This window comes from Daucus carota, chromosome 3 (genome assembly GCF_001625215.2).
Source record: "Daucus carota subsp. sativus chromosome 3, DH1 v3.0, whole genome shotgun sequence".
NCBI classification, from domain to species: Eukaryota; Viridiplantae; Streptophyta; class Magnoliopsida; order Apiales; family Apiaceae; genus Daucus; species Daucus carota.
The window spans coordinates 5,984,526-6,001,176 of record NC_030383.2 but is presented as its reverse complement, the minus strand read 5'-3'; the positions used below and the strand labels follow the sequence as shown (position 1 = coordinate 6,001,176).

The 16,651-nt window shown below is 40.6% G+C and overlaps 4 protein-coding genes across 4 annotated transcripts; 3 read left to right on the top strand and 1 right to left on the bottom strand.

The window, feature by feature from the left end:
• The first annotated feature begins 25 nt into the window (after window positions 1-25).
• On the top strand, window positions 26-4,169 carry LOC108210788 (lipid phosphate phosphatase gamma). Its single transcript, XM_017382203.2, has 2 exons — window positions 26-1,040; window positions 2,964-4,169. The coding sequence occupies exon 1, from the start codon at window positions 347-349 to the stop codon at window positions 1,016-1,018; it is 672 nt and encodes a 223-aa protein (XP_017237692.1). The 5' UTR covers window positions 26-346; the 3' UTR covers window positions 1,019-1,040; window positions 2,964-4,169.
• A 36-nt stretch (window positions 4,170-4,205) lies between these two features.
• Window positions 4,206-6,895, top strand: LOC108213434 (uncharacterized). Its single transcript, XM_017385225.2, has one exon. The coding sequence runs from the start codon at window positions 5,733-5,735 to the stop codon at window positions 6,615-6,617; it is 885 nt and encodes a 294-aa protein (XP_017240714.1). The 5' UTR covers window positions 4,206-5,732; the 3' UTR covers window positions 6,618-6,895.
• Window positions 6,896-7,564: 669 nt separating this feature from the next.
• LOC135151224 (uncharacterized) lies at window positions 7,565-10,318 on the top strand. The gene is made up of 4 exons (XM_064089019.1): window positions 7,565-8,836; window positions 8,926-9,246; window positions 9,346-9,689; window positions 9,771-10,318. The coding sequence occupies exons 3-4, from the start codon at window positions 9,372-9,374 to the stop codon at window positions 10,314-10,316; spliced, it is 864 nt and encodes a 287-aa protein (XP_063945089.1). The 5' UTR covers window positions 7,565-8,836; window positions 8,926-9,246; window positions 9,346-9,371; the 3' UTR covers window positions 10,317-10,318.
• Window positions 10,319-10,960: 642 nt separating this feature from the next.
• On the bottom strand, window positions 10,961-16,393 carry LOC108212130 (uncharacterized). Its single transcript, XM_017383863.2, has one exon. The coding sequence runs from the start codon at window positions 16,391-16,393 to the stop codon at window positions 10,961-10,963; it is 5,433 nt and encodes a 1,810-aa protein (XP_017239352.2).
• Window positions 16,394-16,651: the final 258 nt, after the last annotated feature.

The window sequence follows — 16,651 nt, the reverse complement described above, 5'->3', positions numbered from 1 at the left end:
AGACAGAGCAAGTGGAATGAGATATTAGTGGAACAGTTGTTGACTTGTTGGTGTGCTAAATCCATGAATGTAGCTTCTCCTCTGTGACTCTTTTCACTCTGGACCTTCGATCTTTTTTATTTAACAAAAGGATATACAAAAACTCTGAGTCATTGCTTCCCTATTTTCCCTCCGATTTACCCCCAATTTCAGATCAACCCCAACGATTCCTTTACAAAGAAGCCACCTCATTCTTGAATCCTGATCATCATTCTTCTTTAGACCCACAAAATATACATAAAGATCCGATCTTTATACTGTTACAAACCGACCCTTTTCAAGATTGATTCTAATTTGAAACAAATTCATGGCTCACATTCCATTAAAGGCTGTGACACTGACCCATGTTAGGTACCAGAAAGGTGATTACTTTGGGTATTTCTTGGCTTGGGTTTCTCTTGTTCCTGTTTTTATTAGTCTGTGTGGATTCACTTGTCATTTGTTGTTTCGAAGGGAGCTTCAAGGGTTGTTTTTTGCTATTGGTTTAGTTATTTCTCAGTTTATTAATGAGCTGATCAAATCTACTGTGAAGCAAGCTAGGCCAATTACTTGTGAGCTTCTTGAATCTTGTGATTCTCATGGTTGGCCTTCTAGTCATTCGCAATTTATGTTCTTTTTTAGTGTTTATTATACCCTTTTAACGCAGACGAAATTTGGTATCTTGAGTAGAAATCAAATGGGGATGGCTCTGTTTGTGGTTTGGCCTATGGCGGTGCTTACTTTGATTTCCAGGGTTTATTTGGGATACCATAGTGTTGTACAGGTGTTTGCGGGTGCCACATTGGGTGCTTTGCTTGGCGGGGGTTGGTTTTATATTGTTAATTATAAGCTCAGGTCTTATTTTCCTATGATCGAAGAGAGTCCAATTGGGAGCGTGTTATATTTCAAGGATACTTCACATATACCACATGTGTTGAAATTTGAGTATGAGAATGCAAGGGGTGCTAGGAAGCATTCATCATACAAGCGTAGTGAGTGATGATGGAAGGAAGTCGAATTAGGTAATTGGTTCTATTTGTCTTGATTGAAAAACTTTAATATTATGGTCTGTCAAAACTAAATTGTTATGTTAGTATTTACTACGGTATTTTCTAGCTGAACTGCAACTTTTATTCTTGCTTTAGCAATAAGAACTTTGTTATGCGGCTTATCAGCATCGTGGATGTGTATCGACATACATTAAAATTTTAAGGTGATTTGTGGTTTTTCTTTTGTAACAGTAAACTACTAAAGTGATTGAATAAATTGCTAGCATCCTGATTAAAATCTGACAATGTAAAATTTCTTGTGAAATGCAATTATTTTGTGCTGGACTTCATAAATATTATGCAAACTTTGTTTCTTCCACACCTTGTTAAGGATTTTGATATAAGTAGCAGTTTATGAACATGCCTTGAAAGAGTGGATATTTCTTTTACCATGGATTGGTGATAGGTTGCAGCTTTATTATTTTACTCATGGCTTCTCTTTTAGTGCTAGTCGACCTTTTGGTTGATATGTGTAATACATTTAGATTTACCACCCCATCTACTTGGTGACTTTTAGGAAGGTAGAACTATAGAATAATAAAGAGGCAATGGCATAGATCATGTTAAAACTATTTATGTTTTGTCATGACCCATTTCAGATGGATTTAAACACTAATTTTCAGATCATTTAGTAATTTAGCAACTACTTGTGAGTGACTTCACCAAATAGTGGTGCAGCTTATTCCTCTGGTGGCTTCTATTGCTGATATTTTCCTTCCTCTTCCTCCTCTATTTATTCTATTTGATATTCTTTTCCTTTTATTCCTCTTTCCTCTTCTCTTTTCTCATTCAAAGTTATAATATAGTATAGTCTAACACTAGCCACGCATATTTATTAACTATTTAATCTGTAATTAATAACTAAGATTAATATTATGTGAAAGAACATATACTATAATCTATTATGACAACCTATAATTATATATTATGATTATCATTTTTAATAACATTACACCCTTAAAGTTTGGCCGATTATACTCAGAAACCCGTAAAGAAAAATTGTAACTCAGTGCCCTCAAATTTTGGCATTTATACATCCTGACCCTTCATATGATATCCTGTAATTAACCCTGTGCTCTGTTAAGTCTTTTTATTCTTTTCTCTATTCAGCATTCCTCCTGTGCTTTACCACAAGTATAGGTCAAAATGAAACTCACAGCAAACCATGCTGTATAAACTAATCATATGTCTTCATTTGGTTTTTAGTCTGCTGCTAATGGCATGTCACTAATAACATGTATAAACTGTTACACCACTAGCAACTAATATACATTCATGTTTACCTGTTTAATATACTAGATGACTTCTATGTGTTGAATTATATATAAGAAAATGCAAAGAAAAGATATATTGATTCAAAAATAATAAAAAATTAATATCAAGTATAAAAAGAACTTTACAAGCGACAAAGAAAGTAGGAAATCACAAACTTTGTCCATGAAGAACAGAAGAACAAGAGGAATTAGTAAACAGAGACGACGGTTATTTATGAAGAAATTTAAGGAGAAGGGCTGGGATGTACAAAACCTCAAATGCCAAATTGTAATAATGTGGAGGTACAATTTTTAGTTTAAGGCTTCATGTGTCTAACTGCCAAATTTTGATGGCCAAAATGTTATTAATCATGATTATAATTGCACAAGTAGTTATATTTATGAGACAAATGTACATGTAATTGCCTAAATTAATTATTGAAAATGATTTAATAGTGTAGGAATGTAGGATACTAAGATCTTCAATAGTAGCCCCCCCCCCCCCCCCCCCCCCCACACACACACACACACACTCACTCACACACACATATGGAATACCAGGACTATGATAACTACTAAGGTTTTAAATATATCTATTTTCTGCATTATATATGTAATTGACTAATTGTACATTAATGTTTAGGGGTGCGCCATATCGCCAAATGGATGCATTAACGCCATTATGTCATGACGCTCCTAAATGCTTTTAAGAACGACATAAATACATCGCGCGGTAACTACAATGTTGGCTACTCTTTTATGCTGCTTCCAAGTACATGTATTTGAGGTTTTGACTGACGGTAGATATTAGATGTAATTTTCCAGAACCTGTAGATTAGTGTCGGTTCTGTGAAATTTTGTTTCAGTCAACCCGCTTTAACTCTAACGAGAAAGACAAGAGATTGGAGTCATAATTGTGCGTTTATAGAGTGTTGTTCTGGTATGTTGAGTTAATTTCTGCCAGAGCATGATTGATAAAATGATAGTCTGGTGGGCGACTTGTCATATTACAACACCAGATATTAGGACTGCGATTATGATTAAAATGGCATTTTAGGACTACAGCTATATAGCATAACAGTCTCTGTACACATCATAAGAGCAAGTCCAATGCATTGCTATAATTAGTTGTATTGCTATAATATAGTACTAAGTTTGCCAAATCATCACTCCAATGCATAGCTATACTTAGTCCTATATAGGCATAAATGTATATTTGGTTTTGTATGAGATGCTTTCTAAGAATCGAACCTCCCTTCATGAGAAGTTGTTGATTTGCTTGTGGATATTGCTTTAGAACATCTGTAGTTGAATCAGGAGTTCATCTTAGCATCAAAGTTATAAGCATTGCATGAGGTCATCTATAGTACTTGTTTGGAATGGTGAGTGATTGTTGAAGTACAGTAGCCAAAGTTCTTCCTAGTTCTTTCTGCATAATCTTTAATGTTGTTGGAGAAAGTGGCGCTTTCTAGTTCTTATTACTTGTTAGTATCTCAAGTAATCCTTCTGAGTTCCTACTAGCATCCTTAACCCAGCTCATGAACTCTTGTATGACATTCTGTATTACGATTCTGTTAGTTCTGGTGATCTTTTCCTTGTTGTCTGTACAAGAAACACATCTTCATATACAGAACTCTGACTAATGAGTAATGATACAGAGCTACCATATCTTCATGATATGGTAGTTACTAGTTAATATGCCATGGCCAGTGTGGTTGTTTTAACATTATTCATACTTAGAAGTAAGAATTTTTTCATGAGAAGATGATCAAAACTGGGAAAAACATCAGAAAAAAAGTTGTTGCAAACAGAAACTTCCTGGGTTGTAGATAGCTATGCAGTTCCATATTACTAAACATTCCTTTTTGCCATTCTATCTTCATAGTTATGTTATATCACACTACTGGGTGCCTGAACCCAAGTCAGCAGTCGGCATAAAAAGGGCAAGGATTCACATACAATCCTGTAGCTGCTTCTGCATAAAATAGATGGTACTACAGCAACTAAATTATGTTTACTGACAAGTTCCAAGGTAAGTAAATATGCAGGCATCAATCGCAGGAATTTAGGATGCCATGAGAAACTCAAGTGCGGGGTCATCATGTTATCAAACATTTACCACCCGTGTTGCCAGTTTCGTCCCTTTCTAACCTGGCCCTACCAGCTTAACTTTGATGTAAAGACTTATACAGTATGCATTTTCCATCCTCTAGTTTTAGCTAGATACATTATTATGTACCAATAATTTAATGGTTTGTTTGAAAATCTAGATTTCATTTGAAACTTTGGATTTGATTAAATAACCTGTTTGAGAATTTGGATTTGGATTTCATTTGAAATCTAGACATTTAAATATTAGTATAAATTTGAGAATTTGAAATGACAACTCAAATTTTATCATTTGAAATTCAGTATTTGAAATGAAATGTTTGTTTCCAAACGGCAATCATTTTACATTCCTTAATTTCAAAAGTCGGACTTTTTAGACATTTTCTTGGTGATGTTTTGATCATTACCGTGAGTATATTAGATATAATAGGCATCTCATCTTCTCTTTCTCATTTTTATCATTATCAAAGCAGGAGGTCAGAATTTTTCTCGATCAAATCCAAAGTGAGAGAAGACTCCCTTGCCTCCCTCTGATCGTGCTCCCCATTCAATGAAAAAGTTTCATATAATTTTTAGTTAAAGAAATTATTGATGGTGAAATGTATTTATCCTGAATCAAAAAGGTGGTGATTGCATATAAATCTTAACGTAAATCTGTATAGTATTCAGTATAATCCACTACTCCATTATTTGATGGCATCACCCAACTGAAATGGACAAATTTGTGATTGACCTGGGCGTGGCTTTGGCAGAGCTTTTTCTTCTTTACGCAGGTAAAGAAGGCTGAAATTTATGTTGACTTTTTGTATTCTTCCTGTTAGGGGAATCGTATCTTTATGGCTAAACTATTCTCTGCGGTGCATAGGAGTATGATGAACAGAATAGATATGTAAGGTAAATTTAGTATAGGGGGGCTCCCACTTCTGAAAAGTGGATTACATGTAAAATCCTTTAGGTTTGTAGTGTTTTGTGCAAAAACCAAAGGTGGTGGTGGAGCCTTTGTGTGTTGCAGAAATTTTGCCTCTTCACATCACCTGTGTATTTGTCTTGCTGCTTCTTCTTTATCAACTTGTCCAGGGCCTTTCCCTTTATTCAAACCCATATCTACACTAAAAAAGTAATCAAAATAGTGAAGAATTATAAATTTAATTGACAAGCTTTTTTCCCTACACTATAAAGCACAAAGAAGAGAAACAAGAACACTATCCTCTTCTTGTGATAGTCTTTAAAGATAGTTGTGATTATTGGTTTTAGCCCAGACTATCTCGTAATCCTGGTACTGATTGTGGAAAAGGGCGAAGGTATGAAGGGTGTTGGTTCAAAAGCAATATCAAGTCCAAGCAGAGGAGAGAATTATCCAGCTCCACTAATAATGAGGTTTCTGAAGAGCAATGCGGGAAGCAGAAGCAGAGGAGGAGGAGCGAGGCCGCGGTCAAGTCCAATGTTTGTTGTCCGAAAGAAGAATGTAGCAGCCACAATCGAAACTCAAGAACCATCTTCTCCTAAAGTCACCTGTATCGGTCAAGTTCGTGTTAGGCATTCAAAGAAGTTCAATTCTACAAAACGCGGCCAGTTAAAACAATCTCAGGGGACGTGTACTTGCTTCTCTGTCGCAAAATGCAGCTTTAGAAATTCAGCAATAAATTTGAAAAAATGGGCTTCATTTTTCAGGTTCGGCTTCCGCAAAAACGTCGATAGTAGAGATAATTCAGCAAAATCAGAATTAGATCACAGGGGTCATATTAATGATGCCGAGACAGAGATGACTGGCAATGAAGGCAACGAGGCTCAACTCGAAGAAAAAGAAGACACTGAGGAGGTTTCAAGAGGTGCAAAACCTCCCCCAAGGAATGCATTGTTGTTAACGCGTTCCAGGTCTGCTCCTTTCAGGTCTTCGTCTCTGGCTGTCCAATTATGGGGAGAAACCAACAATGACATAGCAGACGTAGTGAGGATGAGAAGATGTTTCCGCGAATTTGATCATCGAGAGAAAGAGAGTGAAAAACAGATGAGCAGGAAATTAGGAATTGATGAAGAAGGAAGTGAAGAAATTTGTGCAATGGGGAAGCTGGCTGAAGGAGATTCGAGTATTGGAAAGAGCATGGAAAGATTAGGCATGCCTCATCCGCTTCTTCTTACAAGGTGTAGATCAGAATCAGCATTGAAAACCAGGAAAGGGCAAGCCTAACAGGGCCTGGTTGAGTGTCAACTTTTTGTTTACCTCCTGCTTTAAATTGTAATTAGGCAGTACATTAGTTGTATACCAGAATTATACTTCAACGTTGGCAAGTCTGTAGGTTGGGAGGGTTCGGATTATATTTATAGGTGAGAATTGGAATGGAAATGGAGAGTACTAATGATTTAACATTCCAACGAAAATAAAATAAAATCTTAACTTTATTGTATTATGAATAGACATTACTGAACAATAGCCAGCAGAGATGAGAATGCCTTTTCATTTAATATAACAAAATTGATAATTAGCCACTAGGTATAATGAATGGAAGCATATATGAAATTTCTTACAATTGTAAAAGTCCAATTACCCGAAATTTATGATGGCCTGCTATGAAATTATATATTTTACAATATTTTTTAAGAAGAATTCTGAATTGAACAAATGTTGGTGCATCAATTTTGTATTTTAGTACTCTTTTTGTCCCTCTCATTTCTTTACACTTTTTTTACATTACTCGACACGTATTTTAAAACGCATATAAAACATAGCCATAACCTTTTTTTGAAATTTTTCTTTTTCGTATAAAAGTTTAGATAGTAAAATTTTTTTCAAAAGAAAAAAAGGTTCAAAAATAATTATTAAATTATATTTTTATGAGCATTAAAATGTGTGCCGAGTTCCTGTTCCCCAGCGTAAACAATTGAGAGAGACGGAGGGAGTATATAAATAAATGTCACGTGTATATATGATAATGAGTTATATAAGCCGTTCATAGGGCAATAACATAAAATTAAAAGTGCTGAGTTCTGTGCCATTTCAAATATTTGATTGCAACTAAATTTAAACATGCTTTCGATCAAGATTAAAATGATCAATATTTTAATAATTTGTCATGAGAATAAATAAAATTAGCAGAAACAGAAAAGGGTAGTTGTTCGTACGTGCTTTTCGGGGTTAATTGCCAAATAATTTTACTCCTAAATACGTATGCTAATTAAAGACTGAAAAATAAACACCAATGATTTGGTTACGCGGAAAGCCTCTTGCGAGGAAAAAACCGCGGGAGGGTATAAATCCCTGCCGAAATAATTGCACTAGAATGATAATTGTGGGTACAGTAGTTGAAGTGTATTCTGAGACTATCTCCTAGCACATGTACATCTATTTATAGTACAAGATTCTAGTTTGAAATCTACTCCACGTTATCCACCCGTTTCCTTGTTCTTATCTTTAACAACTGATCACGCAGTAACCTAACTCCCTACTTTGTCTCCAGTGCTTGACCCCTTTATTTTCTCCAAGCCGTTATGTTCTCTTTCATTCAAGCCGTCATGTCCTCATCGACACCTTACTCGACAGGTCTCGTTGTCCACACGTCCTCCCGTCAGTGCGTCACGTGTTACGACTTGGTCTATATTTTATAGTTATAACAATAGCCCTTTGATTTTGATTGGATGCATGCAAATGTATCTAATGAAAATCAACTCAATCTTTTGGATAGATTTCCCCCGCCTCGAGCAACGCGCAATCAGCCCAACTTCCCGTATTCCCCATCATTACATTTCCCCATATTTCTCTCTTATAACTCCTTTTCAGTTCCTTCTTTCTTCCTGTAGACTAAACGTTTCTTTCAGATTCTGCATCAATGGTGAAAAAGACTTCCCAAACCTCTCAGCCCGATGTCGCTCTTCCGCCTTCTCTCTGGGTAGATCCTGATGTGCTTGACAAAGGTGATAGCAAAGCAAGCATTATGAAGGAGACGAAGTTGATCACTGTCAAGCCGTTGTTAGGTCGGAATGTCGTCGCTGTTCTTCCCAGATCCGATGAGCGTGCAGACTGGTATCGTAAGGGGTGGGTATGCTTCTACTATTATCCCTTCGATATTGGTCTTGTTTTTCCTTTCTCAAAATTCATAAGAGATACCTTCACATATATGCGGATCTCTCCCGGTCAACTTATGTCATTTGCGTGGAGGACTCTCGCATGTCTTGATGCTATTGAGGCTAAGCATCAATTGGGCATCGACGTTAACGTGGTTAAATGTTGTTATAACATCAAGAAATTTTACAAGGCCAGATTCAGTTTTACTCACAAGAAGCCTAATGACCCACTGATCCTGAATGTCGAGGCTGTAAATGATAGAAACTGGAAAGACGATTTCTTTTTCAGTGAGAAGTCTAGCTTGGGGGAAGAGGGTTCACATTTTCTTGATCTCTGGACTTCCACAGGTAATGGTTATATGCACTAATTTCTGTCTTTTTGGCTTGTACATCCTTGTTACTGTCACGCTCACTCTCTTTCTTTTATTTGTGTGTAGAGCCAAACTTTGATTTTGATGACAAGGATTCCGCAACCAAGGAGATTGTCGCTAAAATTAGGAATCTCTATCTAGGAGATAGACTGTGGCCCAACTGATTGGGTCGACCCGTCAGGAACTCCAGCCCGGTGGATGTCGAGGCATATGCTGCCCGTTTGAACAGAAGTGCTGCTAAGGCTGTTGCTCAAAGAACCAGGAGTAAGATTGTCCCCTCTGTTGCCAAGAGTTCAAGCTCAGTTCAGAATCTGTCGTCTGAAACATCTGAAAGCCCTGGTACTGAAAAGGGAATAGAGGCCAGTTCTAGCAGAAACTATGCCAAAGGTATCCGCAAGTTCTTTTCTTTATTATCTTTGTTCCTCATGTCCATGCTGCTTTCTATTGCTTTGTTGACCTCTCTTGAACCCTTTCGCCTTGTTGTAGAGTTTAAATCACCCGTCTTGCCGCCCATGTTGAGCACTAGTAGAGAACTTTTTGCAAAAAGGGTTCGTGATGATAAGGCCATTGAAACCAATTTCCCTAAGAGCCCGTCAATGCCTCTCTCCAAACTTAGTCCTGACCACAAAAAATCTAAGACTTCACCCAGTGGCGTCATGGCCAAAACTGGACCCTCTGTTCCCAGGATCCTCCAGGAATACAAACCTCACGTCAATCCGTCTGAGTTTTCACACCAGCTCGATGATCTGTTGCTATCCCAATATGTTGAGGCCTCTGAAGGCAAGAAGTTGGACGTTGTCCTTGATGAAGTTCCCGGCTATGTTTTTCACGTGAGTGTCTCCTCTGCTTTTCTACATATTTTTATCTTCTTGTCCGCCTCTTAACGTCCTTTCTTTGTTCTATTTCTGCAGGCGTTGCAAGCATCACTTCTGTCGCGCCAGACGTTCAAGGCCCAGGAAAAGAAACTATCTTCCCTGGAAGTTGCTCATGGCATGTGTTCAGAAAAGTTGAAGGCCGCCAGGGAGCTGGCTGCTGCTCATCTGAAAACAGGAATGGAGATCCAAAAGGAGTTGGATGAATTTGTGGAAAAAGTGCGAGTCATGGAAAGGGACCTGACTGCTAATGCTCAGGATGAAATCACTCGTCATGTCATGCGTTCTAGGGTGGAGGTGATGTCTGAGTATTTTCGTGGTGAACATGTGGGCTGGGATCTGAATGAAACAATCCGCATCTATAATGAGGCATATCCGAAGGATGCCTTCCCGCTCTATGTTCCTCCAGTTGAGAATGCAAAGACGGGGTCTGCTGTTGATGAGATGGATGTGGTCGAAGATTCCGAAGACAAGGGTGTGGCTGTTGACGCAGAGGTAGGTGACAACAACACCCGTGATCCGGATGATCAGGATCTTCAGGATGGTCAGGGCGGTCAGGACGCCAAGGATGTCGCGAATATTTAAATGGATTCTCGTTTCTTGTTTACTAAGTTTTCGTTAAAGACTATTTTGCTTGAATGTTTGTTTTAATCTCAAAACTTGTGGGGAGTTGTGTTTCTGCCTGTTGGGGCAACTTATGTCATGGATGTTGGCTTTTGTTTGTTTAATCATCTTTTGTCGTTCATTTGTCTAACTTAATTGTGTGTTTTGTGTGCCTTGTTCTATCACTTGTTATTTTGTTATTTTTATGATCGTAGGTGCATGCACTTTGTGGGGTGACTAAGGAATGTTTTTTCCTTGAAGTCTTCCGTCATCGTTTCAAGGCGTCTTTTGTGTACGTCATGCGTTGTTCTTTGTGGTTATTATTGATTATGTCAAACTAATTATGAAGACGACGAGAATAACAAGTTAGGCTATCATAAGTAAAAAGCATGTAAAGCAGATTATACAAAGCAAACATGTAAGGTAAACATGAATTGAAGTTAACAGATTATATAAAGCGAACATGTAATGCAGACATCAGAGGCAAATGGAAAGTTCTTTATTTCATGGCATAGTCATAACAAAAGCAAATTTAGGCATAAAGCAAATTTAGACGCAAAGACAAGTTCTTCTACTACCTATGTCCTAGCGACTTATTCATGAACTCGATACTAGAAAGACATTGATCAAACATGGTAAAACTTCAGGTGAGTGGCATTCCAGCTTCTTGGGACGGGAGTGCCATCTAAAGTTGATAGTCGGTACGCTCCCTTTCCGACCACAGCGTCCACTAAGTAGGGGCCTTCCCAGGTGTCAGCAAATTTCCCTGCTGTCGGGTCAGTGGTGTTTTGAAACGTCTTCCTCAGCACCATGTCACCTACTCGGAACATCCGAAGGTGGACATGTTTGTTGTAGTTTCTTGCTATTTTCTGTTGATAGGTTGCCATTCGTAGCTTAGCCATTTGCCTCAACTCATCCACAGTGTCAATATCAGCAGTCAGTTCGTCTTGATTTGTCTCTTCATTCAACAGTCCATACCTCGCAGTGGGGGTCAGGACCTCTGTGGGGAGGACTGCTTCTGCGCCATACACTAGGCTGAAGGGTGTTTGCCCGGTTGAAGTTTTTGGTGTCGTCCTGTCCGACCAGAGGACCCAGGGTAACTCTTCTGCCCATTTTCCTTTGTGTGAAGTCAGTCTCTTCTTCAGGTTGCTGATTATGATCTTGTTGCTTGACTCGGCTTGACCATTGGCCTGTGGGTATCTTGGTGTCGATTTTATCAAGTTGATGTTGTATTTTTTGCAAAATGACTCGGTCTTGTCACTGATGAATTGGGAACCATTATCGCAGACAATTTCTGAGGGCACGCCAAACTTGCAAAGAATGTTCTTCTTGATGAAGGTGATCACCTCTTTCGAAGTTACCTGTTTGTAAGCCTCTGCTTCGATCCATTTGGAAAAGTAGTCTGTCATGGCCAACATGAAAACCTTTTGTCCTGGTGCAGGGGGCAGCTTCCCGACTATGTCCATCCCCCACTTCATGAATGGCCATGAGGGAGTTGTCGTGTGGAGGTATTCTGACGGCTGGTGGATGACAGGTGCATGTCGTTGGCAGGCATCGCATTTTTGAACATAGGCGACTGCATCCTGCCTCATGGTAGGCCAGTAATATCCCATCCTCATCACCTTGTTTGATAGGGCTCTTGCTCCGCTGTGGTTCCCGCATTCTCCTTCGTGAACATCGTGTAAAACCATCTTGGCCTCGTCCTTGCTTAGGCATCTCTGTAGGAGACCTGACACTGACTTTTTGAAGAGTACATCATCGATCAAGACGAAGCGTGAGGCCTTCATGCGTAGGACGCGTGCCTCGTTGGGACTGACTGGCAGAGAGCCGTTTTGCAGATAGCTTTTGAAGGCTTGCATCCAAGATTCTGGCTCGTCATCTGTGTGCATATTGTTAGTACACAAGACAAGTTCCTGTTGTATTCTTGTAGTTGCAGGTTGCATAATGTGTATTATAGGGATAGACGTTATACCCGTGTTTTTGAATACAGCCCCAAGTCCTGCTAACGCGTCAGCTTGTGCGTTGTGTTCCCTGGGCACCTGTTGAATACTAAATGCGTTAAAGGACAGTTGTAAGGTTTTTACTATGTCAAGGTACGTAAACATTTTTTGATCTTTTGCTTCATAAGAGCCATTAATGTGGTTGACAATTAGAAGAGAGTCGCAATGTACGTCAATGTTTTTAACCTTCATGTCTCTTGCTGTTGTTAGGCCCACTATCAGGGCCTCGTATTCAGCTTCATTATTCGTGGCTTTGAAGTCACAGCATATTGCATACGCCAGGTTGTCCCCTTGTGGCGATTTCAGCACAAACCCGAGTCCTGTGCCATAGGAGTTTGATGCTCCATCAGTGTAGAGTATCCAGGCCTGCGTGTCATGACATGTCGTGAATTGTTTGAGTTCCTCTTCTGCCAATGTCATCTGCTTTGGGCTGAAATCAGCCACAAAATCTGCCAAGGCCTGTGACTTTATTGCAGTCCGTGGTTCATAGATGATGTCATAGGTGCTAAGTTGAATCGCCCACTTCGCCATTCGACCAGTTAGTTCTGGCTTACTCAAGACTGTCCTCAAGGGGAAGTTTGTCAGGACATGTATCCTGTGGGTCTCAAAATAGTGTCGTAACTTTGTGGACGTCATGGCAAGCGCTAGGACCAACTTTTCCAGGGGTGTATATCTGGTTTCTGCTTCGAGTAGACTTCTGCTCGTGTAGTATACTGGTGACTGCACCCCAGTTGCCTCTTTCACGAGAACACTGCTCACGGCATGACTTGTGACAGACAGGTAGACGTAGAGGTCCTCTCCCTGCACTGGTTTTGCTAGGAGGGGTGGTGATGTTAAGTATTGCTTCAATTCTGTGAGAGCAGCTTCATGTTCACTTGTCCAGTCGAATCCTTTATTCTTCCTTAGGACGTTGTAAAATAGTTTACACCTGTCAGAGGAACGTGAAATGAATCTGTTAAGTGCAGCCACTCTTCCTGTCAACTTCTGGACGTCCTTCATGCAGGTGGGACTAGTCAGGTCGTGAATGGCTTTGATCTGTTCTGGGCTGGCTTCTATGCCTCTCCTGGTGACCATGTGTCCCAAGAATTTTCCCGATGAGACTGCAAAGTTGCATTTTGATGGATTAAGCTTCATGTTGTATTCTCGTAGAATGTCGAACACTTCCTGAAGGTGCTTGACATGATCCTCTGCATTGAGTGACTTGACCACCATATCATCAATGTAAACTTCCATTGTCTTTCCTATTTGGTCCTTGAACATCTTGTTGACTAATCTTTGGAACGTTGCACTTGCGTTTCTCAAACCAAATGGCATGGCCAGATAGCAGTAGACTCCTCTTTCAGTCACAAAGGCTGTCTTTTCAGCGTCGGAGGGATCCATTTGAATTTGGTTAAAGCCACTTGAGGCATCCAAGAAAGTCAGCAACTCATGTCCTGCTGTTGAATCTACCATGGTGTCAATGTGTGGCAGAGGGAAAGGGTCTTTTGGGCAGGCTTTGTTCAAGTCAGTATAATCGACACAGACCCTCCATTTGCCGTTTTTCTTCTGGACTATTACCACGTTGGCCAACCATTCTGGATAATCAACTTCTTTTATCATTCCTGCCTTTAGTAGTCGTGACACCTCGTCATTGATGATCTTGTTTCTTTCTGCTGCAAATTTCCTCCGCCTCTGTTGCACCGGCTTGTGGTTGGGGTCGACATTCAGCTTGTGGGTGATTACTTCAGCACTGATGCCAGTAATGTCTTCATGTTCCCATGCAAATGCATCTAACCGCGTTGTCAGAAACTCAACCAGATTTGCTTCTATGTTTGGAGATAGGTCCTCTCCTACTAGCACCTTCTTGTCCCCTGTATCTAGGCTGACCTCAGCCAAATTCTCAGGTCCTGTCATGGCTGGACTTGACGTCAACTCTGGTTTATGTTGGACTGTGGGTTTCATGCACGTCTTGTAGACTTCTCTTGCTGTGTATTGATCTCCTCGAATCTGCTGAACTCCCCATGGGGTTGGGAATTTGATGACTTGGTGAAATGTCGAAGGTACCGCTTGCATGTCATGAATCCATGGTCTACCCATTAGTATGTTATACGTGGAGTCACAGTCAATTATGAGAAATTTCGTTGAGATATTGACTCCATGTGTGTAAACAGGCAATGTGATTTCTCCCAGGGTCTTCTTTGTCTCACCACTGAAGCCTACAAGGATGGTTGAGCGCTTGATCATGTCGCTATCTGCCAAACCCATTTCCTGCAGGGTGTTTTTTGTCATTATGTTTGCTGCACTGCCATTGTCCACCATTATCCTTTTGATGAGGCAGTTGCCAACTTGGAGTGAGATTACTAAGCCATCTTGTTGTGGTTCCTGCACGTGTTCCTTGTCTGTCCAGCTGAAGACGAGTTCCGTCATGTCGTCATTCTTTGGAGTCAGTGTATTGACTTGCTTGCCTTTTTGTCTTGCTATGCGTTTTGCTTGTGAGTAGGTTGCCCCACATATCTCAGATCCTCCTGCTATAAAGTTCACAACTTTCTGATAGGGGGGTGGTGGTAGTTTCTGGGGTGTCTTTTCAGTGTCTTTGGTTGTCATGAATTCTGTGAGGTATCCTTTCTTCACGAGGTACTGGATCTCCCTCCTTAGGGCCACGCAATCAGACGCCTTATGGCCGTAGTCACCGTGAAAGTCACACCACAGCTTGGAATCTGGGTTTGCTTTTGGCTTGTTACTCTTTACTGGCCATTTTATTACGTCGCCCATCTTCGTGAATTCCCTCATCATGGCAGAAGGTGTGATTGTGAAACCATAACTGTCATATGTTGGGGGTAAATTTGGATCCTTCCTCCAGTCAGCATGTTCATGCGTCGAGTTGACACGTGTTTCTTCTTTTGGACCCCTAGGTTCTCTGGCGTAGGGTTTGTAGTCCCTGTCTCTTGTAGTCATGACCTTTCGATTTGGACGATAATACTTGTCATCCCGTTCCTTCTTGTCCTCCTCGAGACGCACTTGCGCCATTGCTTTAGCTTGGACATCATCTAGTGTTTTGCAAGGATACTTGGTGAGCTCGTCGTATAAAGGTGAGTCTTTCTCCAGTCCCCTCCTGAACGCCTCAATCGCCGTGGGAGTGTCACAATTTGTGATGGTCACCTTCTCACGATTGAACCTAGTTAGGTAATCTCTCAAAGGCTCTCTGAACCCCTGGACTATTTTGTAGAGGTCACTTGTAGTTTTCTCAAATACTCTGCTACTCGCAAACTGAAGGTTGAAAGCGTCGACCAAATCGGCAAACGTCTCAATACTTCCATTTGGGAGGCTCACATACCATTGTAATGCTGGGCCGGTCAATGTTGAGCCGAAGCCCTTGCACATGCATGGTTCCCTCAGTTCTTTCGTAATGGATACCGTGAACATTCGTTGTTTGTACTGTGCCACATGTTCCTGTGGGTCAGTCGTCCCATCGTAGGTTTTCATGGCCGGTACGGCGAAGCGCTTTGGCATCTCCACCAGAGCGATGTTGTCGCAAAAAGGGGAGTCCGCGTAGCTCATGGGTGCAGCTTTTTCAAGGGGTTTTGGTACCCCAGGGATGCGTTGAACCATTTCCTTCAGGGCTTGTAACTCTTTGCGCATCGTGTCATGGCTACGTGACCTAGTGGACCTGCTCTCCTTCTTCTTCTTCTTCTTATTTCCTTTGTCGTGTCCTTTGTTTTTGTCCTGCTTCTCCGGACCACCGTTGTTAGCATCTGGGCCTACACCATCACCATCATTGTTGCCCTCAGGACCCCTCTGTTCTGGGTTCTCTGCTTCAATTTCTTCATCGTATTGTTCCTCCTCTTCGTCGTCCATGTTCAAGCGTCTAGCCACACTGTTTAACACACCCCTTGCCGTAGGGTTGGACTTGGATTTGGCTGTCGTGAGTTCCCTCTGTAGTGCTTCTCTTTCAGATCTCCATGTTTCTTCTCGGGCGTCCATGTCAGCCTGCATCTTGCGGATTGTTTCCATCATCTGTTGTACCGTAGGGTCGTCTCCATGGCTTGTGGAGCCATGATGTTGCTGATCCCCTGTCGTCATGTTTCTTTTACGTAATTCTTTGGCAAATTTCCCACAGACGGCGCCAATTGTTCGTACGTGCTTTTCGGGGTTAATTGCCAAATAATTTTACTCCTAAATACGTATGCTAATTAAAGACTGAAAAATAAACACCAATGATTTGGTTACGCGGAAAGCCTCTTGCGAGGAAAAAACCGCGGGAGGGTATAAATCCCTGCCGAAATAATTGCACTAGAATGATAATTGTGGGTACAGTAGTTGAAGTGTATTCTGAGACTA